The sequence below is a fragment of the Pygocentrus nattereri genome, chromosome 13 (assembly GCF_015220715.1).
Source record: "Pygocentrus nattereri isolate fPygNat1 chromosome 13, fPygNat1.pri, whole genome shotgun sequence".
In the NCBI taxonomy this organism is placed as follows: Eukaryota; Metazoa; Chordata; class Actinopteri; order Characiformes; family Serrasalmidae; genus Pygocentrus; species Pygocentrus nattereri.
Window position 1 is genome coordinate 5,164,174 of NC_051223.1, and position 25,189 is coordinate 5,189,362.

At 41.0% G+C, this 25,189-nt stretch overlaps 1 protein-coding gene across 1 annotated transcript in view; it reads left to right on the forward strand.

Moving 5' to 3' along the window:
* LOC108431422 (rho-related GTP-binding protein RhoN) overlaps nucleotides 1-24,683 on the forward strand; it is a 66,426-nt gene extending 41,743 nt beyond the window's left edge. Inside the window, exons 3-5 of the mRNA XM_017704547.2 lie at nucleotides 4,303-4,412; nucleotides 12,461-12,595; nucleotides 23,685-24,683. Of these exons, the coding sequence (XP_017560036.1) occupies nucleotides 4,303-4,412; nucleotides 12,461-12,595; nucleotides 23,685-23,939 (500 nt within the window). The 3' untranslated portion in view covers nucleotides 23,940-24,683. The remainder of the gene's footprint in view (nucleotides 1-4,302; nucleotides 4,413-12,460; nucleotides 12,596-23,684) is intronic.
* Nucleotides 24,684-25,189: the final 506 nt, after the last annotated feature.

Sequence of the window (25,189 nt, forward strand, 5' to 3'; positions counted from 1 at the left end):
TAGACCTGCAGTTTCCCCATTATCTGATTACTCAAGAGCATGAAAACGTGTGACAAAATCTGATATGCATGTAAGTTTCATTGAGTGAGTTTACATGCATACATGAAACTAAATAACTGCACTGAACTGATAACAAAATTTAGGGCTGCTTGATTATGGCGAAAGTCATATCGATTATCATTACTCATCGCCTTGTCATTTTAACAGTGGATTTCCTTGAATTTTACATATAATTCAACAGAAAAAAAGCACAAAAAAAAAGGATAAATGAAGAAAATAGATCATTATTTATATTATCAGAAAATTATATATATATATATATATATATATATATATATATATATATATATATATATATACACATTTAAAGAAATAATAGAAAAATAAATAAGATAAAAATACATGAGATCTACTATGTTGTAGTGCACTTTCACAACCTACTAAACGTATAAAAATAAAAATATATTCATTGAGGTTGGACTTATAGGGAGGGGTGAAAGCGCATATTAGTATATTAAGCAGTAAAATGTAAACAGTGAGCAAGCAGCCCCTCATAGGTCATCATTTAATGCTAGGTTGATAAAACAGAAGGCAATAGGTCACAATCAGCCACAAAACAGAAAGGCACCTCTTATGTTTGGGGTAAATTTTTGGACCCCTGCTTTTTTTCTACTGCCTAGCTGCGATGATTAGGATCCTTATTAGTCCCACAATGGGAAAATTTCACCTCTGCAATCTAACCCATACGTGAAGTGAAACACCACATACACACTAGTGAGCGCACACACACTAGGGGCTGTGAGCACACTGTCCCGGAGTGGTAGGCTGCCCTATCCACAGCGCCCGAGGAGCAGTTGGGGTTTGTCTTGCTCAAGGGCACTTCAGACTTCAGTCATGTACTCTCAGCTCAGGGGATTGACCCTTCCGGTCGCAAGGCTGGTTCCCTAACCTCCAGCCCACAAAACACACACACACACACATTTTCTAAGCTGCTTATCCTTCTGGGTCAGGGGGAGAGGGTCTGGCTGCACACATGCACTTTCAGCCATCCTATGGTTCGCTGTTTTTCCTCATAAAACACTGCGGTGGCAGAGTGGCACCGACATCATTAATAGGCTGGCACCTACACTCATTGTATATTAATGTTGTCATAGTGATAATAAGAAAATTAAATATGGAAACTTTCAAAACAAAAGACCTACCAGGACAATCAGACATGAATGTCACGTTTAATCGCAGAAAAAACAAAAAGGCTACTGAAACTCATGAAAGCCACGAATCGGTTAGAACCAGTTATCAAAAACTGTAATATTGATTAAAATTGAACTTATTAAGGGTTGTGACAACGTACAGTCAACGTAGTACCGATTACGGTCTCGTCAACGTCGTCACAACCTCCTAGAAAGTTGTCAAGACAACGTTGTCATAACTTTACATTTCAACGCTGTGACAATATAGAGAGCACCAAGCGGACAACGTTGTGGGAACCAAAACAGTGTGTTGTCACAACCTGACTGTGTTTGCAGGGCCTTTAGGAATAAAACCTGATGGTTTTGCTTCCTAACAGGAACTGGCTTGATGGTTACCATTAGAGGCCATTAGGAAACGATCAAATGTATGCGGAATCAGTCCCAGAAGACCTGATTAAATGATCTGAATCCTTTACACTGTGATATCATCCCATAAGGAAAACGAATACCATTAGCGACTACTGAAAACCACCAGGAACCAGCAGACACTTTTGGGTTCTATGAGTTTTTTCAACAAGGAGGAACATTAAATGGAACTCTCTAGCTGTGTTGTGGACAAAGTTATGGAGAAGTGATGAAATCGCTAAGCAACAGCAGCCAAAAGGTACCGTGCCGTTGGGCTTCTGCCATTGTGGCTGAGAGTGCATGTCTGCAGCCAGACTCCATTGATCAGAGGGGGGGCAGCTGGAGCCTTTACAGTGGTTATTGGGCGGAAGTCAGGAAACACCCTGGACAGGTCGCCAGTCCATTGCAGGGTGTAACCAAAACAGCCAGGTTTAATTCAGAGGCATAAATAAACCATAAAACAGGTTTGAAAACGGTAATAAAACCACATAAATCTTACAAATAGACTTAAAGGGAAATACTACAAGAAAAATGTTTAAAACTTGGGGCCTCTAAAAATGAAATGTTCAACATGTTACCGTGTTGTCCAGTGGTCCAACTGAATGCCCATCCATGCTCTGGTCTTTGCCCCTGGACTGTAGGATGGCACGTGGACAGCAGGACCTTATCTGGCCTTGCATTCCTAATGCAGAACAAGTTAAGCACAGTAAAACTCCAAAGAATACAGCTCTGCTCCTCTTTGTATCGCGGCGTTTTACCCCCTTTGTCACTTTTAGTGGGGATTTGGACCCAACAAAGAGTTTCCCTCAGGGGGAATGTGCAAGGGCACAGCTAATTTTAGCACTGGTGGTCACACACACACAAACACGCACTCGTGCAAAGCAGGCCGACAGCAGCAATCACGATGCTACACTGCTCTCCTGACATCAACATAGCGTACTGTGTCGATGCAGGACTACTGGAGCACAAACCAAAAATGCATGCAAACAAATATTTAATGAATTCTCTTAAAAACAATGTGTTTGTTCACGGTTTGGTGCGCTGCAGATGTTTCGTGGTTACATTCACGCGAGCATAATCTGATTTTACACCCTCTTCATGGTCCTGTTTACACTTCAACCCCTTTTCACAGAAGCCGTAATACACTTTTCTCTTCATTTGGGGCTTTACTAAACCTTGAGCTAACCATATCGCTGTTGTCGGAAAACAAAACCTCGTATCTCCAAACTGATGACTTTACAGGAGAAGCAAAAAACTTGTTTTACTTTTGGTGCAAGTCAATGGAACCAGATGTCTTTTCACGTCATTTTGGGACCTTTCTTTTGCTCTGTTCATCATGAAATGTACAGATTACGTAAAGGACAATAGATATTTTCAAACTATGCCAAAAATTGAAAAACGTAGATATGCAAGGTTTTCTTCCAACAGCAGCAATATATTCGTCATTGTAAGCCAGCAAGCAAGTCAACAAGCAGTCAATTAAACATTTTAAAGCTTATTTTAGTTGTGTATAAATGCTTTTTTTATTGTGGCAGTGGCAGAGCCAAAATGAGACTTGTTTTCAGACTGGGAGAGACGTAGTTATGCAGACCAGCCCACCTTCAACTCAAACTATATTTCTCCTATTATAAGGATATAATTTCTCCTATTATTGACTACTTCTAAAATCTAATAGTGTAATTTTAGTAGTGATAAAATGAAAACTGAGAATGTTTTTATCTTAAATGTGACAACCATGATGGTCAATATGCTACAAATGTCGTTAGCTAAGTAACTTGAGTTAACGTCCCATCAGCATGTCTCACTGTCCATCTGCTCGGATATGTCCTCATCCTTCTTAACATTTTTAATCCTGTCTTCTTGGTACCGCCCTGGTTTTTGGCCGTTGTTGTCGCTGCTGTTCTTCACATTATTCATGTATGAAAATTAGACAACCTGATTGATTGAGTCCGTAAATTGAGTCCATTGAGTACATTTAGGGAGACCCTCATTTACAGTGTAGTCGAGCCAATACAGAGATCATGGATTGAGAAGTTAAACAGTAAAAACATGCTAAAAAAAAGTGATAATTAATTAATCATTAATTCATTGATTACTTTAAGTCACAGAGCACTGTTTGATATGTTAACTATTACAAAATCATAGCAAAAAATAAGTCTCAGTTCAGATTTGGGCTACTTTAGGATGTGATGCACAGCAATGTGACCCCTGTCTGGAGAGTCAGATTGGAGTTCATGCAACTTTTGCACCAATTTACAACTGAATCTTCATCCTAACATTCTTCTGTTCTATTATGGTCAGGGTTTTTATGATCACACTTTGGATCTCCATTCGCTTTGGACGACGAGCGAGACGAGCATGGGCAGCTAAACAAATAAGCACAAAAAATAAGCTTTTTGAAGAAGAAGAATCAAACTAACAGCTATTTAAAATCTTGTTTCCTTGCGTTGGCCTTAAAGAATGAATGTTTTTAGCCTTTTTTTTACTGTACCTGCAACCCTAGACCTCTGTTTAATGATGAGAGATGCCATGTAGAGTCTTTACTTTAGAGTTAGATGGGGAAACCAGAAGATTACATAGAAATTGAACTGAACACACATTATGGACAATAATGATGTGGCATAATGGATATTTTCAGTTGTTATTACCACTCTGACATGTTTTGCATTGTGCGTAACTCACTAATGATGCATGTTTGTGTTTGCAGGCTCCTCCTATTATGACAACGTTCGACCATTGGCCTACCCGGACTCGGACGCCGTCCTCATCTGCTTTGACATCAGCCGGCCAGAGACATTGGACAGTGTACTGAAAAAGGTGCCCGCTCGCTCTGCAGCTCTACATCTCTATAGCTGACACAGTAGGACTGTAACAGTAGACACAGTTCAGGTTTTGTATGATTTTCAGTTCTTGTTTAGTTCAGTTCTTGAGTTCTTATCGTTCATTTTACAGATTTATTAATTGCTGTATAATTACTATGGTAACATTAACATCACCGTAAAGGTTAGTTTTTTTCGATACTGTGTTGAAATCGTGTCCTTACACCTCACACACACACAAAGACAAACAGGAAACTTGGAAAGTGATCTAAGCTAAGGTCGGCTATGGTCAGCATGGCTTAGATGTAATCAGTGCTGGTGGATTACTTGGCCAGCCTGTTGTAGCCCTGCAGGCTTAAGAGACATGAAATGACCAAACTTTCACAACGAATGTGCACTGTTGGATGCACCGATCATCGGGGGGGTCAGTTGTTGACCAGAAAGCCATTGATGGCTGGATATTTGTGGTTGTGTGTGGTATGACCCTGTCAGTGTAACTCAGCAGTGGTCCTGTGGTCAGAGGAGGGTTGATGAATAGTATAGCGTATATAGTATAGAAGACAGATACAGCTTTCTGATGCTACTGTATGTCACACTATATGGCCAAAAGTATGTGGACACCCCTCTTAATTTTTGAGTTCATGTGGTTTAGCCACAGCAATTGCGCACAAGTGTATAAAATCACATAGCCTCACAGTCTTGATAAACAAACACTGGCAGCAGAATGGGTCGTACTAAACCACAATATTGGAGTCTGTTATAACTGCAAATAGGGGGCAACTCCATATTGATGCCCATGGTTTTGGAATGGGAAGTGCAGTACGCTCATATAAGTGTGATGGTCAGATATTGACATACTTTTTACCGTATAGTTAGATATAGATATTTTAAACAGTATAATAAGGAGTTTAAAATACAGCCCACTATCACACAATGCTTTCTCAGTATTTCCATGTATGCCCTTGAAACAAAACAGCTTTCCGTCTACGTAGATCCAATATGGCCAATTGGAGGTCCTCATACCCTGCATTGACTATGCAACCTTTGGCCTGACCTCTGGCCTGATGCTCAGCTAATCTGCCTCCAGCTGCAGGGGTCATGGAACGAGGCTGATTGGACATGGCGTGCGATTCAAAAGGTCATGAGGAAAGCTGGCGATACAAAGAGAAGCAGCATGAGGCACTCGGGCAACAAAGCTTTAGAGCATGAACTGGAGACACGCAAATACACCCACATCATAAAGAAAGAAAGACAGGCTTCCACTGCTTGACTCCTAGACACTGCATGACCTGGGCTTGTTAGGGGAGAAAGCCATTTAGCCTTTAGTATCATTCTTTTTCTTGTGGCATTTAATGACCATTTCATCAAAAAAACGAAAATCACAAACTCAGCTAGCTAGCATAGCAGGAGTGTGACCAGAACCCTTCAGGCCAGATGAGGTAACCTTAAAGACCTTAAAGCTATCTGCCTGAGACAGGTTTTCCAGATCTTGATGGGCAGGAAGCTCAACGCCACATTACACTAACAGCCTGTTTACCCAGCAGGTAAAAGTGGCCCAAGTGAGATTTTTTTTTTTCGGTGATGATACATGTGCACAAGCTTGGCTTGGATGCTTTCATGGCCCAGAGTGCAAGAAGCCTTAGTTTGGCGAGAACTTGAGCCTCTCGTATCCCTGTAAAAATCATTTCACTCAAACAAAGGCTACTCACAAAGCATTAGGCATTGCTTTGAGCTGCACACCCGTCACCTTGGTGATTTTACGACAATATTATATCACTGCTGTCGGAGCAAAACCTCATATCTCCATTTTCGTTGTTATTCAGTTTTTGGCATAATTTGAAAATGCCCTTTGTCCTTTATATTATATGTGAATTTCATGATGAATGGAAAGACGTCTGGTTCCATCGACTTCCATTAAAAGTAAAGTAGGTTTGTTCCTTTTCCTGTAAGTTTACCATTTTGGAGATACGAGTTTTTCTTCCGACAACAGCGATTATGTAAATTAGTGCAACATCATTAACCCAAAAGCATCTACATCGTCTTCTATGCTATTCAAAATCAATGATTAAACAGTGTCTGAAGCAGCAGTAGTATATGAGACTTAAGCTCAGAGCTCCTCATGCTAGCCTTAAAACCTGCATTAGTTGCATGCTTCAAGTTCAGACTCTGCTAGTACATAAATTATGTATTTAATTATTTAATTTAAATGGTTTTTTGGGGGGGGTAGGACAGACACCCTCACCCCCACCCCACCCCACCACTCCCGCCCCCAACCTTTGGCTACGGCCCTGATTGATAAAGGACAAAACGATGACTAAGACAGATAGTGCACAAAAGGTAGGCCTCACTTTCTTTATCTGTGTAACTGACACTGTGTGTATCAGATACACTCGTCTGTGTGCTATCGCCTCAGGACACACACACACGGCTTAATCCGCCCCTGCTTAGTGTTTTGAAACACTATCGCTGTGTGAGAAAGAAGGAAACGTGACATTTCAGTAGGCAAATGAGAGACGCATGATAGATTATGGAAGCAACTGGAGATTCTTTATATTCCTTTATAAGTTCTGCTTGCGGCTCCAACTCCAGAGTTGATATTGTTTTGCCAGCCTAATACACACTGCGCGTACTGATTGTGCCCAGGTATGAGTAATGCAGGATGTGTCCGTCGTGAGTTTCTACAATATACCAAAGATACCTGGATGACGTAGTGCTCCAGCCAAATATCCCACTGCTAACCAGAGCTACAGCGATCAGGCATAACATTATGTGACCACCTCCTTGTTTCTACGCTCATTGCCCATTTTCTACCATTACAGACTGAAGTCCATCAGTGTCTCTGCATACTTTGTTAGCCCCCTTTTACCCTGTTCTTCAGTGGTCAGGACCCCCACAGAGCAGGTACTATTTGGGTGGTGGATCACTCTCAGCACTGCAGTGACACCAGAGTGCGTGAGTGGTGTGGAGTGGGAGTAGAGTGATGTGATTTTGCTTGGAGCGTGGAGCAGCTTTCCGGAAAGTCGGAGCATCAGTGTTCTGTATCACTCCATCCCGCGAGCCAGGCAGTGACATGAGTGATTTGGCAGCGTGGCTGCGACATCTCGTACATGATGGTCATTCACAGTGTCTGTGCTGCAGAGCTGTCCAGCAGACCCATATACTGGAAATTCTTACCAATCCCAGTAAATTTTTAAAAGACAGTACACATATTCAGGCTTACGTTGTCCGTTTTGCTACACGAATGATAAAGAATATGATGTTAAAAACCACTGGCAGTTTTCTAGCTTGGAATTGGGCCGTCCCATCAAGTGACCTTCCAAAAAGAAGCCTGTGTAGCACAGAATGTTCTAGGTTTCCATTTAATAACAGCCGTAAATTTTGTAATCATTGACACAAACTGTCTACTGTCTCATCCATACAGTTAGAATATAAAATATCGTGAGAATGAATAATATGGATTATTGAATAATATGAATAATGTGTGAGCGAGTCGCTGGAAATAGAAAACCTGGAGCCGAGCTGGAGCGGAGTGATTACAGAACACTGTTGTGGTGTGATGGTGTGTGTTGTGCTGGTCAGAGTGGATCAGACACAGCAGTGCTGCTGGTGTGTTTAAACACCTTGGTGTCACTGCTGGACTGAGAACCAAAAATATCCAACCAATTGTGTCCTGTGACCAATAATGAAGGACTAGACGATGACCAACACAAACTGTGCAGCAGCAGATGAGCTGTCGTCTCTGACAGCTTTACATCTACAAGGTGGGCTGACAAGGTAGGAGTGTCTAATAGAGTGGACAGTGAGTGGACACAGTGTTTAAACACTCCAGCAGCACTGCTGTGTCTGATCCAGTCGTACCAGCACAACACACACTAACACACCACCACCACGTCAGTGTCACTGCAGTGCTGAGAATGATCCACCACCCAAATAATTCCTGAGGATCCATGGGGGTCCTGACCACTGAAGAACAGGTTAAAAGGGGGCTAAGAAAGTATCAGAGAAACAGATGGACTACAGTCTGTAACTGTAGAACTACAAAGTGCAGCTATACAGTAAGTGGAGCTGATAAAATAGACAAAGGGTGTAGAAACAAGGAGGTGGACTTGATGAAGGAGGTATAGAAAACACAGTACACTATTTTGAACACAGCCAAAGGCAAGTAAAATAAAAAAAATCAGCAGATCTAACAGCTCACACTTGGAAACATGGATAGGAATTTACATGAAAACCACCAACAAGAAAAACCAGAGCCAAACCAACACAAGCAGCAGGTGTTGGTGATAATGATGAAGCAGAGCTGTTCCAAGCAGATCCAGGAGATTTTCAGCTACAGCATCGTTAGACCTACCATCTTTGTCTTGTCTTATCTTTGTCTTGTCCAATCATATCATGGACATGTCGTTAAAACAGCTTTTATAAATAAAAAATTTTATTAGATACTTTTCAAATGGAGTTATATCTAAAGATTGTTAAAGTTTGTTAAAGTTTGAAAAAGGAGAGCCATTTTGTCCTTTCAACAAAAATCAAACCATGTTGGGAGCCACAACATGTTTGTTCTACCATCTTGGCTGTAAATATGTCTCAGTATGTGCTAATGTACTACTGCAGGCTAGAAATATCATATATATGAAAAGGAAGACTGCTTTGCTTTAAGCATTAACTCCGCCACAGCTGCTTTTCTCACATCTCCAGCAGGAAACTTTTCCGCAAAAGACTGAAATCAGCTTCTCATTCACCAGCTTTCTAGCTCGAATTTTCTGTTCCACCTTAAATTGTGCCTGAGGCGCCAGCATGTAACTGCTGCACCATTTAAGGTGGAGCAGGAAAGTTCGAGCAAGACTTCGCAACTTAGTATTTGACCATTTCTCCTGGCAGATCAAATGTACGTAACAGGAAGCCAGCAGAGTGTTCATAATCGCAAATAAGTCCATTCGTCTCCAGATTATCGATGCTCATCTTAAATCTTTCTCTTTGCCGTTTTTTGCCATTTGCCATTAGCTACTAGCTAGGTGAGATTATTTTCTCTGTTGCTATGGTGACCAGCAGTCTGCACACCAGCCTTTAGGGTTAAAGGGTGAATTAGCAGAGGGTGAATTAACACACTGCTGCACAATTTCATGCACAACTACTTTATTTAAAAATTTTAATTTAATATATTAGGAAAAAATCTGCAAAATTTTATGGCTCATTTAATATATTCATTGTATATGTTTGTTGAAAGATGTCTTATTTAAATGTGTTCCCTGTAGAGGGTGTGTTAATTTATTTTTATTTAGAAAATCAATGAAATGTGTCCAGGGGTGTCAAAGCTTCCGCATACGACAGTATACCGAAACGGAGCTGTAATAACTGTGTTTTCAATTTAGTTTCTGTGGTGTCACAAAGAATAATCATTTAGGCTACGTTCACATTACAAGCCTCTTTGCCCAAATCTGATCTCTCTGACTCGATGGTTCACACACATTTGAGGTAAGTGACTCACATTTGTCATTAAGGTGAACGAACCGGCGTCCTGAAATGACCACATCCTACTCAGTAACGTCACGTGAATGAATCACGAGCATCAGCACAAACTAGCAAGCAGAACGAGCTTCGCGGAGAAGATAATTAACCCTGATCAGCTCTCAGCTTCATTATTAGAGCAAGACGAAGGAGAAAAGGCTGAGATGTGTTGCTTTTCCACTGTTTACAGGCTTTAACGTCTGTTTGGCGCTGCTGCCAGGGTAATGCTGAGTTACGGCGCAGTGGGGAAAAAAGCACATGAATTCTGTAAGAAGTTATAAGGAGTGTTTCAGTCTGGAATGCTTTTTGAACCAGCCAATCAGAACAACTCGTTTACATATAACAGCCTTAAAGGTCAAAGTAGAAACAGTCTTTTTTTTAAGGAAGAAAGAGAGGGTGGAAAATTGTTGTAAAAAGGAATTTTGACTGTTTTTGGAACATTAAACGTAACGATTTGTTCACAAACAGCACATCACTACTGAATACACTCCCAGCTATTTGTGATGTTCTTTACGCACCAACAATTTGTTTGAATCATTTGTTTTTAATGGTTGACTTTGTGAATAAGTACCATAAACACAGACTGTTCAGTACAGATACATCTTCCTCATCTGTGCTGTAGCCTCAACACGACCTCGGCTTTGTCTCAGCACAGAGGAATGACAGCAAGACGGTCAGTGTTTACCAGTGTGTGAAAGAGTCATCAGTCCTGAGACATCATCATACGCGCACACACACACACACACATACACACCACTTGTCCTTTTGTCATTCTGTGTGAAAGGAATGAATAAGTAAGTGACTAAATAACCCGAAGGAAAAGTCAGAAGAAGTGTTTGAATGAAATGTCGCGGCTGAAAAACACAAACTGTGCACTCCAGCCGCAAAATGACGAGTGTTATTCCACCGGAGGGCTGAATGCGTCCTACTCGACTGATCCAGGAGAAATGGCCTCAACTCGAAACCCCGCATTTAAGAGGCGTAAATCAAAAAGTGAGATTTAACCCTTGTGTGGTGTTGATGTGTTTGTTACTCAGTGGTCTGGTGGATCCACCGCATTATTGTTTTTAAAATCAGTACAGCCACAACAATTCATGTAAGAATACCACGTGTTTAAAATATCACAAGTGTCCAGGGTAGGGATCTCCTTTAGCAGCTGTAGCCAGTCAGCAGCCTGTCCATGTTGTCCACCCTGACACACACATATACAAACACATACACATGGGTCATTCTCAGCGCTGCAATAACACTGATGTTGTTGTGGTGTGTTAGTGTGTGTTGTCCTGGTCGGAGTGGATCAAACAGCAGTGCTGCTGGAGTTTTAAAACACCTCAGTGTCACTGCTGGACTGAGAACAGTCCACCAACCAAAAATATCCAGCCAACAGCATCCTGTGGCCAGCATCCTGTGACCACTGATGAAGGACTAGAGGATGACCAACACAAGCTGTGCAGCAGCAGATGAGCTGTCGTCTCTGATTTTACATCTACAAGGTGGACCGACAAGGCAGGAGTGTCAAATAGAGTGGACAGTGAGTGGACTGCTGTGTCTGATCCACTTGTACCAGCACAACACACACTAACACACCACCACCACGTCAGTGTGAAACTATGAATACTCCACCAATCAGGATCATGCAAACATAGTGTATCTAAAAATGTAGGTGTTTAATCTCTAATAGACTTGTCTAATAGCATCTGTGTGAAAACAGTGCTAATTGTTTGCTATATTACTTGTTAGCAACACTCTTAGTGGTTCTTTAAGGGTTGTTTAGTAATGGCAATGGTTCAATATAGAACTAAGAACTCTTACAGGTTCAATGGTTCTTTTCTATTATATTTTATGGTCCTTAAAAAAATCATCTTGAAAAAACGAGTTAGTTATGTTATTATCTCGAGACAACAAAAGTTTTTCTCTTGAGATAATGAGTTAATTATCCTGTGATCTCAAAATAAAGTAAATCAGATATTGCAGAATATTAACCGATGGCATTTTCAGATGTTTTTGGGTTTGTTTTTTGCATTGTGTCAAGAATTCAATGAATAAAAGGTGAAAAACATTTTTTGCCTCCACGTTTGAAATACACTGAATTAAGTTTATTATAACTTCATTCCTAGCGTTCTACAGCTTTTGTGCTTTTTTGCAGCTCTGGTCATCACTCTGGGCACTTCTAACATTTTCTTTAGCGCTTCCTACAATCCCGTCAATTATTAAAAACCTGCAGGACTTGCAAGTTAGAATCATTTTATCTGCTTTCAGTTTTGTATTTAAAATAGTGATTCCAAACTTTTGGAAAATTGGGTACATAAGGCTGATGACTGATGTCAGTAAACAAACATGTCCTGTCTGATTGACCACAATGGGAACAGAGTGGAAATTTGATTTTCAGCCAAACTGTTGGCCAAAAAGTTGTCAGAGTGGAAGAAGTGTTTATCAAGTAGGCAAAGAGTTTAGCACAGTTTGTGGGATGTTTATTTTGGCTTAATCTTTATGTAATTTCTCTTGAACATTCCTTTTGTTTGTGTGTGTGTGTGTGTGTAGTGGCAGGGAGAGACGCAGGAGTATTGCCCGAATGCTAAAGTGGTGTTAGTTGGCTGTAAGCTGGACATGAGGACCGACATGAACACACTGAGGGAACTGTCTAAACTACGGCTAATACCAGTTACACACGAACAGGTGAGATATGCACATACACCATCATAAAACTGACCTGTAACCCTAAACCAGGGGCTGCCAACCCAAATGTTAAGAAGAGCCGTTTTGTCCTTACAACAAAAAAAAATCAAACCACCTTGGGAGTCATTTTACATTTTATGTCCATTTTACCATCCTGTATGTCTCATTATGTGCTAATGTACTAATATAGGCTAAAACATCTAATATAAATAAATTGCAGACTCACTTTGCTCTGCTTTTAGCTTTAGCTCAGCTATAGCTGCTTTTCTCGCATCTCTGGCAGGAATCTTTTCTGCAGAAGTAGAACAGTTTCTTGCAAAATGTCTGTAAGTGTTCTACTTTTTACGAGGCTGAAGTCGCTTCTCAATCGCCAGCTTCTTGATCAAATTCTCCCGTTCCACCTTAATTGGTGCCTGAGGTGTCAGAATGTGCATTTGGCAGACGCTCTTATCCAGAGCGACTTACAATTTGATCAGGAAGGCAAAGGTGGTGTTAGGAGTCTTGCCCAAGGACTCTTATTGGTATAGTATAGGGTGTTTACCCAGGCGGGGATTGAACCCCAGTCTACAGCGTAGAAGGCAGCGGTGTTACCCACTACATTACACCAACCAGAGAATGTAACTGGAACAGGAAAACTCGAACAAGAAGCTGGCAAATAAGAAGCGACTTCAGCTTCATGACCTTTTAGTGTTTTTTAGTGTTTCTCATTGCAGACTAAACGTATCTGGAAACCAGCTGAGAGCTTATAAAAGCAGATGAGCCAGTTTGTCTCTAAATTATCAACGTCCATCGTGTTGCTTTCACTTTGCCCTTTTTCTTAGCTGCTAGCTAGGTGAAATTATTGTCTGCGTTACTATGGTGACCAGCGGTCTGTGCACCAATCTTCAAGGTTAAAGGTTGGTGAATTAGGGTTAGTTGTGGGTTACAACAGCATTTAAGACCATTTATTGTTAAAACTGTCAGCAGAGCTTTATTTTACTGCAAAGGAAGATTTTTGTATTGTTACCTACAAATATAACTCTGCTCTGGAGCTGCAGCAAGGCAATAAAAAGTCGCATGCAGCTCTGGAGACACATGTTGCTGACCCCTGCCCTAAACTCCGCATAATCCAAATCCTGATGCTCATGTGAAAGGGGAATGGCTATTATTGACTAGTATTAAAAGGAGTCATTTTACATTTTATGTCCATTTTACCATCCTGTATGTCTCATTATGTGCTAATGTACTAATATAGGCTAAAACATCTAATATAAATAAATTGCAGACTCACTTTGCTCTGCTTTTAGCTTTAGCTCAGCTATAGCTGCTTTTCTCGCATCTCTGGCAGGAATCTTTTCTGCAGAAGTAGAACAGTTTCTTGCAAAATGTCTGTAAGTGTTCTACTTTTTACGAGGCTGAAGTCGCTTCTCAATCGCCAGCTTCTTGATCAAATTCTCCCGTTCCACCTTAATTGGTGCCTGAGGTGTCAGAATGTGCATTTGGCAGACGCTCTTATCCAGAGCGACTTACAATTTGATCAGGAAGGCAAAGGTGGTGTTAGGAGTCTTGCCCAAGGACTCTTATTGGTATAGTATAGGGTGTTTACCCAGGCGGGGATTGAACCCCAGTCTACAGCGTAGAAGGCAGCGGTGTTACCCACTACATTACACCAACCAGAGAATGTAACTGGAACAGGAAAACTCGAACAAGAAGCTGGCAAATAAGAAGCGACTTCAGCTTCATGACCTTTTAGTGTTTTTTAGTGTTTCTCATTGCAGACTAAACGTATCTGGAAACCAGCTGAGAGCTTATAAAAGCAGATGAGCCAGTTTGTCTCTAAATTATCAACGTCCATCGTGTTGCTTTCACTTTGCCCTTTTTCTTAGCTGCTAGCTAGGTGAAATTATTGTCTGCGTTACTATGGTGACCAGCGGTCTGTGCACCAATCTTCAAGGTTAAAGGTTGGTGAATTAGGGTTAGTTGTGGGTTACAACAGCATTTAAGACCATTTATTGTTAAAACTGTCAGCAGAGCTTTATTTTACTGCAAAGGAAGATTTTTGTATTGTTACCTACAAATATAACTCTGCTCTGGAGCTGCAGCAAGGCAATAAAAAGTCGCATGCAGCTCTGGAGACACATGTTGCTGACCCCTGCCCTAAACTCCGCATAATCCAAATCCTGATGCTCATGTGAAAGGGGAATGGCTATTATTGACTAGTATTAAAAGGAAGACTGTCCTGCGTCACTCCAGAATTTTGAAAAATCACAGTCTTCAGTAACTTAAGTTTACATCACGCCAGTGGTTGAATGTTGGTCTGATGATTCAATTGTCATGGTCCAACTAAGGTCAACCTTGACCTACATTTAGCATGATTAAAACATGTGGTCCAGGCTGATATTGGTCAGACTGTTCAAGACAGAATTACCCTTGTAAACGCTTAGACTGATCATCATGAATACCTTTCCTTTTGCAGCACTTTTTGCATGACAGCTGTATGACACCAAAACAAACAGCAGTGGCAAACGGTTCACCCTTTTCAGAGAATCAACACCCCTCGTGTCAAACATTTAGTCAGAAAATGACACTGGATATTTAAACTGAAGGAAAAAAAGGCAGAGAAACTCATACATGGATAAATTAGCATCACGGAAGGGACGTTTAAGATTCTACAGTAAAACTTTGCCGGCATGCTTACAAACGGGCCTGTAAAGGGGTGTTTTACACAGCTCATATACACATCGGATGGATGAGCCTAGCAGCACATTTACATGTTCTGAATTTAAAGAGGATAAGTACAAATTTAAAGTGCAAACATTTCATTTCGAAGCGATAAAAGGAAAAAACACACCACTATAAGCCTATTAGTCCATGAGCTCAGCTTATCAATGCAAAACGTGTTTACCTCAGTATATTTCAGGAAACTTTGAGGCAGACATTAACATTATTAAGCAAGCATTCCATGGGGTCTTATTGTCTGACCGGCAGCAGTCCAGAGAGTTTAGTTTGCAGTTGGTGCTGGTCCAAGAATTCAGTTTAAGCAGTTAACACACACAGATGTTCCTCAGTTCATCTAATGGTGCGTTTTTGTCAAAGTTCACCAGCTGCCAACTTTTTTCATCTTTCACGTCCTTTCGGCAGTGTGCGATGCAGACAGGCTTAACTTCCTGCACACCCTTTAACAGCATTCACTGACTCAGATTAAAGACATTTGTTCATTTTGGAGATGAATGTAGATCTTAACTGAAGTGGCAGCTCCAGTGACTCACGGTAGATGAAAATCCAGTAATGCTCTGCAGTGCTTTGGTGAGAATCGGGCCTCCATGAAAGAGAGTATTGTTAGCAAGCTAGCCAGCTAACATTAGCCAGCTTTAGTTAGATTAAACAACCTGCCGTGTCAGTATGAGTCTAAAGCAAATTCTACTGAAATATCATTTAAAAGCATTTAAAAGTAGAGAAGTGGCACTCCAGTACTGTTGACGTTGTGAGCAGCCACGTTTATTTCATGCCAATTGTACTTTGTAGGGCGTAAAACGTGGTGTTAGTAGGCTGAAAACATGACTAGCACAAAAACGTAGCTGCTGGCAAAAGAACATATTTGAAAAAAGGTTTTAATCAAAAAAGCCAAAGTATTAATCAAAAATAGCCAAAGGAGACTGGGTAGGTTTTTGTGTTTGAGGAGTAACAGAGGCTACCTCTTCAGAAAGGGCTAATGAGCTAATGCTGCAGCTAACGGGTACAGCGCTGGATGCTAATGAGGACTCATTGTTTTCTACATGAGGTTCTTTTTTTTTATCCTCAGAGGACGACGTGCCAACATGTTTGTTTGTCATAAGAATATATTTTCACTATTTTCACTGTTTCTAGGCCCAGCTAACATCAGCTAGTTAGCGAAAAAGCTGCTATCTTTGCTTAGGCAAGTCCTCAGTGCATTCATGTATTACAGTTCTGTAAAAGGGAATTACTTTTCATTGAGGGTCTGGTGTATACGCTCACCGGCCAATGCATTTAGGTACTTCGGTTGCTTGTTAACACAAATAGCTAATCAGCCAGTCACATGGATGCAACTCACTGCATTTAGGCATGTAGAGGTGGTCAAGCCAACCTGCTGAAGTGCAGACCGAGCATCAGAACGGGGAAGAAAGGGGATTTAAGGGACTTTGAACGTGGCGTGGTTGTTGGTGCCAGACGGGCTGGTCTGAGTATTTCAAAACTGCTGATCTACTGTGATTTTCACGCACAACCATCTCTAGGGTTTACAGAGAACGGTCCGAAAAAGAGGAAATATCCAGTGAGCGGTCAGTTGTGTGGACGAAAATGCCTTGTTGATGTGAGAGGTCAGAGGAGAATGGACAGACTGGTTCCAGATGATAGAAAGACAACAGGAACTCAAATAACTACCCAAAATCTCTGAGGAACGTTTCCAACACCTTGTTGAAAGTATGGCACGAAGAATTAAGGCAGTTCTGAAGGCAAAAGAGGGTCCAACCTTTTACTAGCATGGTGTACCTAATAAAGCGGCCAGTTTGTGTATATCCTCTCTGTTTTTCTGTGATGGAATGTAACGAATACCTGAATGTTGATTTCAGTGTTTGAATATTGGGCCTGAATATTAAAACTTGAGTCGAATGTCTCAGATAACCCGCCTTCGCTCAACCCAAGCAGCTCAAAAGAACTCTTGAAGATGTAGTAATAGATTGTAGCACCCAGTTCAGTAGAACAGTGCAGTATCTCTAGCTAACTATATCTATACCACAAAATATCTTAGGATCACAAAATTGAGACCATCACTGGTAACTTAATTCAAACCAAGGGTTTGACAAAAAACTAAATTTACACAATTATCAGCTCATCAAGATGTAGCTATTCAGCTAAAGACATGTTTGATGTCCAGTTTTTGCCTCTTTTTTGAGCTGTAAGTCTAACGTTGCTAACAAACACTAGAAAATCAATAGTCACCCATTTTTTTCCTGTAAATTCATGGTCAAAATTTAACCCACTTAAACCGTATCCAGCTCTTTTGTTAAGGCTGTGCAGGTCTGTGAATGTGGTTTAGGCGCAGTATGACTCACTGTGATCTATAAAAGTGTGTTCCTAGTGTCTGTTAGCACCATTAGCCTCACAGCTCTAGCTCTTCACTCAGGAGGCAAAACTTGAACGCCAAACATGCCTTGGTTGATGGACTGTATCTGGGGTAAGTGGATTTGTGTAAATTTAATTTTTTTTATGCTTAAAATGCCAAAACTGCAGCATAATCCATACCATTAGCAAAAACGCTTTGCCGTCACTTCTGACAAAGCACGTTTGTGAGAAAGGATCCAAAAAACGTATAAAAAAAATATCACATTTAAAAAAACATCTGGTGCTGAAAGAAGGGAAAGACAAGCACACACACTCTTTTTCCTCTGTGATCCCCTTTTTTTTTTTTTTTTTAAAGAAGCTCCTGCTCTTCCCATCCAAAACCATCTGTTTGTGCAGATTAATGCTGGTTAACACACGCGCACACACACACACACACAGCCCTCCAGTTCAGGTAGGAATCATCACACAGTGCAGAAATGCTGACATTAATCCGTATCCCTGGAGACTGAAGTTGTATTTTTAGCATCTGTCGCCGTCTCATACTTCACTGACAGTCCGTCAGAAGGGATGACAATGAAAAAGGAAACTGCTCCAGGTATCAAAGGCCTTTAAAGAGATGGGTGTGTGTAGAGAGAGAGAGAGAGAGAGAGAGAGGTGATGGTGTTGAACTGGGGATGATTTTAATTGTTTGTTTGCGATGTCCTCTAGCAGTGATAGCACTGGACTACCAATGTGTGAATTTTAATAGCTCATTGTGACGCTAATGTTGTTTTTTTCCCGCCCTCAATGCTTCATTTATACAAATCCTTCAGCTCCGCTCGTCTCTGCTGAAGGACAAGATGAGCTTTGGATGCCAATCAGCTTTCTGATGAGAGAGAGAGAGAGAGAGACACTCTGATGGATAGTTTGCATATCTGCGGCCTCAACTGACACAGCATACTTACTTTTATACACACCCAGGTCGAAAAGTTTCAAGACCTTGTAGAACCTGTTAAACTGGGACAGAACCATCTGGAGCAAACCTCTAGATCACGTAGAACAGGAACAATGTTACTCTTCACTGTTCAAGCTAACTTAAGCAAATTTAAAGGGCAATTCAGTATATCAGTGAGTGGTATGTAAACCAAGTCAGAGTGGTTTGACGTGAAATTGTTCCCTGTCGAGAAACTTAACGTCTTCGATTTCTTCACAGTGGTGGTGATAGGAACCAGGGGTCACAGAGTTTACAATGCATTTTATTTACTTTCTAAAATGACCGGTGGAACAACACGTCTAAAGAGTTTTTAAAATGTGATGTTGATTAAAAAGAAAAGTGTTAAATCTAAACAGATTTCCTTTGGGGACCGTTTTGCCTTACAACACCCTGCATGTACCTCTCCACAAAGAATGTATTCAAAAAATAATGCTTTAAACCCCAATCGTATTTCAAAAATGATTGTAAAACAACGTCTTAGACACGAAGAAGCGTATTCACAATCATTTTATGTAGTAGTGTTTTGTGAGGGAGCTTTCAGAGGCTTGAAATTCTTTGGATGCTTGGTTCCTATCAGAATTCTGACGGGATTCTTCAGTATAAGGTACATGTTTCCAATAAACAAGGATATAAGGTCCTAATGTTATGCCTGATTGGTGTATGTGCAGATGGAGTCCTACAAAACCTGTGTAAAGCTGCAGAAACCCATTCATTTACACAAACAGCTATAATGAATCATAAGGAAGGCCTTTAAGTCAGAGCGCGTGTTGGAGTGCGAGGCCCGAGAGAGCAGGCTTCTTTAAGCAAAATCTAATGCAAACAGTGACTCGCTAACCCCGGCTTAAGTGAGTTGTGGGGGAATGTGGCTCTATTTATGCTTGGATTTTTGGACTAAATCCCATATTCAACATCCAAAGTATCCAACATCCAAGCCATCAGCAGCAATCAGTACACACTGGCCACTTTATTGGAAACATGTAACTTATATTCGACTCACTGGCCACTTTTTTGGAAACACCTGCCTTGTGCTTCCACTCACTGGCCACTTTATTGGAAACACCTGCCTTGTTCTTCCACTCACTGGCCACTTTATTGGAAACACCTTTCAGACTGTTCCATGTTTCAGCTTGGGCTGCTTTATGGATGAGGACAGTCTGCACAGAGCTCATTCACATACATGTCTCCTGGAGGCACAGTAACAAAAACAGCCTGTTTAATTCTAAGGCATAAAAACAGGTAAATGGTTGTGATTTATGCTCTTTTTGCTGCATAAAAACCTCACAGATATTCTAAGTGGACATCAGGGGGATAAAAGGAATATAAAAAATGTAGAATATGGACCCTTTAAAGAATATTACTGCTTTTATTCGTTCACTAAGGACACATTCAGTGAGAGCACTTTGCTGTGATGCGAAAAGCATCTATCAGAGCACAAATAACCTCATTTAGAATGTGGAGACCGCCTGGGTTTGAAAGGGATAAACAGAAGGGTCTTTCTTTTTTTAATGATGTTCTCACTGACATCAAATGGATGCGAGAGGTTATGAGAAATACCAAGGCAACAAAATCACAGGTAGACGTCAGATAGAAGCAGCTGTTTTTATGCAGGGTACAAAAATACAGAGGCAGTCTCAGGAGATGCCCAAACACTGCGTTAAAAAAATCGTTTTATTTATTTATTATTAAAAAACCAAAAACTATCCATTAATAAACAGTCAGCTCATTCTCGGATGATATTTACACTAGATTATGATTAGATTATTTATCTGCAGAGGGATACTGTGAGGGGGAGAGTAGTAGAGGAAGAGAAAGAATGAAAAAGACAGTGAAATAGAGGAAGAGATAGAGAGGGAGACGGGGAGAAAAAGAGAGTACGCTGATGCTGACGGAAGAAAACCTTGTATCTCCATTTTTGTGGTTTTTCAGTTTTTGAAATACTTTGAAAATGCCTGTTGCCCTTTACATTGTGTGTAAATTTGATCATGATTGGACCAAAAGAAACAGCCCAAAAATACTTGGAAAAAATTCTGGTTCCATTGACTTACATTAAAAGTAAAGTATGTTTTTTCCTGCTCCTGTAAAGTTACCATTTTGGAGATATGAGGTTTGTTCTGACAGCAGTGAAATGTATCTCAAAAAATAGAAGAACATCATTCCACGCGCTAAACCGGAGAGGAAGGACACGGGAGGTGGGGTGGAAGTTTCAGCGGACTAATTTTATTTCTCTTTCACACAAGCAGCACAAACCTGAACCAAAACTGACACTTTTCAGTGGCTTTTACTTTAATTAGACTTTTCAGTCCTTCTGTGACACAAGCTCTTCTGCTGTCCGCTAGCTGTCTTTCTTTTGTTGGTCTCTCTTTCTGTCTCCTTGCCCTCTCTGCTCCTTTTAAAGGTTCCCATGCTGCCAATGCCAAATCAGTGTCAGCTGGCTCTCATTAAGTGCAGCGTGAGTGCCTCAGCTGGGAGGGAAAAATAGGGCTTGTTTCTCCACCTCACTGTCACCTCCCCTACTCTGCAGCTGGCCTTTCTCTGCCTCTTGTGGCTTTCATTGGCACTTGGGTACCTCACGCCGTTTCCCGCAGTTCTTGTTGGGGCTCAGGTCCCTGCCTCACACTGCTTTCTGTGGATCTTCGTGGCACTTAGGGCTAGGGCGCCAGCCTCACACTGCTTTTTGTGGCTCTTTTTGGTGCTTGGACACCGTCCTCCTACCATTTACCGCAGTTTTTGTTGGGGTTTGGGAGCCAGTCTCATGCTACTTCCTACAGCTCTTATTGGCGCTTGGAGCTCGGGCCGCAGCCTCACACCACTTCCAGTGGCTTTGGTTGGCGCTCTGGGCTCAAGCACCAGCCTCATGCTGCTTCCTACAGCTCACATTGGCACTTGGCTCAGGTGGCACAATAAGTTTTTTGTGCAATGTTTGACACAATTTAAGGAGCAGTTGCCATTTTCAAATTATGTGAAAGAATAAAAACATATATATATGTATACACACACACACACACACACACACACAAACACACACGCACACAATCTTTCATGCCACTTATCCTCCTGGATCATGGGGGGTACTAGAGCCAATCCCAGCGCTTACTGGGTGGAAAACAAGAAACACCCTGGACAGGCTGCTGTTCCATCACAGGGCAGACAGATAGACATATACAATCACACATACCCAGGGACAAACCCATGCAGACAGGTGGAGAACATACAAACTCCACTCAGAAAGGACTCCAGTTGCCTAACCGGGGAATCGAACCCAGGGCCTTCTTGCTGTGAGGCGACAGCACTACCTAAATTCAAAATGTACTGTTGATTTTCACAAAGCACTTAAATATGTATTTATGTTTAAAACATAGAGTATAAAAGGAGCCACAACTTTTGCCCAGGCCAAATGTTATGTATTGTTCAATTAATTTTTTTCATGTTAGATTCAGTAAACAAACAGTAATTGTGGATTAAATGTTCTCTGTAGTGAAGGTGTTAATTTATTTTCACTTGGAGAATAAACAAATATGTCATTTGACCAGGGCACCCACACTTTGGCGTATATTCTTGTAGAGAATCGTTTTCATTGTTATGAATACAGTGATCCTCTATTAAAAGAATAATAAAGAATTATAGCGTTGGTCTGTTTTGGCTGTAAGCTTAGGCCTAGGCAGTTGCCTCCAAAGCGAACAGACTGGCAGAACAAAACACACCAACACACACCCTCACTTACTACACAACCACAAATATACACACACGTTCTTCACTTAGCTTGAGGCCACAGAATTGCTGATACCCCCAAGAGCCTTCTGATGAAATAATCATGAGCAGCGTTAGTGACAGTGCTATCAGCAGAGAGTGTTTAGATGGACACACACGTCTGATGTTTGCAGGATGGATGCATTATTGAAAACTACAGTTGTACACTTCACATCCATCACCATAAACTATCTGCTTCTGTCTGTCTCTCTCTCTCTCTCTTGCTCTCTCTTGCTCTCTCTCCTTAATCATTAGGTTTCTGTCTCTTCTTTTAGCATGCCCCCATCTGAACTGCAGCAAAGCAAAGAGCTTGAGCACAGTAACAGTAAAGAAGCTACGTTTGGATCAAAACTTTCCAAAAAAAAAATGGACAGGAACGCAAGCTAACCGAGTACTTAATTTGATAGACGGTCAAATGCTTTAAGCCACCAAGTAACAACAGAACAAAATCGGCCACACCATTTCAGTCACAAAGTTACAAAGCTTGCATTAGTTGATTGATAATTAAAGGGGTAACAGCACAAATGTCAAGTTGCTTTAAGTCAAACAGTCATTTCACTGTTGATTTTGTCCATATATTCCATCTGAGAATATAACACGACGCAGTCTACTCATAAAAGAGGTTTTATAAAAAGAGAAGAGTTTTCTGAGGCATGTTATGGACAATATGTGGCTGAAAAAAAGAGCTACTTCTGATCCAAAGCAAACCACGTCATCTGAAGCACGGTGGAGGTAGTGCTTAGCTGCTCACTTGTCTTCCTTGATGATCAGAGGGTGTGAAGATTTCTTAACAGATGTTAACAGTAGCATCTGAACTCAGATCCAGCCAGTTGGCTCAGAACTCACTGGTGGTCATTTTTTTATACATTTTTTTATATCTGCACTTTAACCTAAGTATTTGGACAGGATTCGTTTTAGGGGGGATAATGTTAGTTCTTACCAGTTTTTCTCAGTTCCATCATGTCAGTATTTTTGTCCTAGCTAAATGGTGTCCTAGCTTTTATCCACAATAAAGCAAACTGTGGAACTATCCCCATGTTATATTAAACCTGTGTTATAAAAATGAACAGTAGAAATAAACTCAGCTTATATTAATCCTGTGCAAATCACCATATCAGTAAATATACAATAAAATCCTGTGGAAAATGAGTTTTTCTTATATATGGAGGCACTCAAAGAAGCATGCAGTTGTATTCTTTGTATTATTCAAGATCTTATTGAGATGCACAAGATGCTGAGACCAGGTGGGATGTTAGCCTACTGCGAACAAAATGCTAACTCTTGCTAATCTCTCTTTCCCTCCTCTAGGGCACTTCCCTGGCCAGGCAAATCGGGGCGGTGGCATATGCCGAGTGCACATCTAAATACTCCGAGAACAGCGTGCGGGACGTCTTCCACGTCACCACAGTGGCCTCTGTGGGCCAGCTTCATCGGCCGCCGCTGAAACGCTCCAACTCCCGCCGAGGCCTCAAGCGGGTATCCCAACAGCCCCAGCGTTCCGAGATCCTGGAGCGGCCACCAGCCATCCGGAAGGACCGTGCCAAGAGCTGCGTGATCATGTAGAGGACATGAACCTGACCTGGGATCTGTTTTTGCCACTGTAACTCACAGGGGCTTGTGATCCGATGGTTTGATTAGCTGCGCTAGTTTAGCGCTAGTTAGCAAGTTAGCATGTTCAGTTGCTGGTTGTGCTCAACAGCCTGGTTGGTGTACAGATATCTCAATACACAAAGGCAGACCTATTTATTGACTGGGATTATGCTTTTTTAATGTTTATGGCTTTTATTGCACCTCTAAAGATGAGTTGGACTTAAAGGACTAATAATGAGATGGATTTTTTTGTTCATATATTTTTTTTATTTGCTGAAATTATTTGGAGGAAGCTGGTGTGCAGAGCAGGAATGAAACAAGAAAAAAAGTATTGTATATAAACTTAAAAAGGCATCAAAGCTTTGTTTCAAGAAGCAAAAAAAAACATGAAAACAACAAATATATGAGAAAGAAAAATGAGGCTAAGGATTGGATGATTGGGAGCTGGTTTGTGATGTCATTTTCTGTCTTGAGAAGACCCCCCACCCCCTGCAGATTATTTCATTTTGCTTTTGAATATTACAGTGAACACAGCACAAAGAAAAATGCACAAAATGTATACTACAAAATCAAACAGATGCTCAACTGGATAAAAAAAAATTGTTGTCACGTGGGAAAGAAGGCGAAAAGGGAACGTGGATGTTTATGGTATTTTATATTTGGCTGTATTTGTGTGATGCTGAAATAAACAAACAGTTGCTCTGCTGTCTGAAACTGCTTTATGTTGAATAGTAGTTATTTAGCACGACTCAATATTGAGCCGGTTCAATATTTTCTCACTGAAGTCTATTGTTCCAATTACCAGCCGCCTGGAGATAGATTTTGGATATTCTGCTGCCAGCTGAAGTCCACTTTTTGGAATCTAGTATTGGATCTTCTGATTCATTTGGTAGCTAGAAAAAAGAACTTCAGGGATCAAGCAAAGAAATCTCAAGTAATGGTCACTTTCATGTTCCAGTAGCATTGTTGTCACAAACGACATGCAACATTTCAGGTATACACTGACAGAAATGCATTCCCAGCTTGACTACTTTGAAAAACAAACAAAAAAAAATCTGGACCTGAAAAGATGAAAATAGCCTGGACTCATGACCCCACAAAAATAATTGTGAGCTCCATCTATTGTTTATCCATCATGTAATTTTCACACAAAGAGCAGATGCTGTTATCAAATGCTTAGGTTTTGTCCCAACAGCAACAACACATGATAAACTTAAAACAAA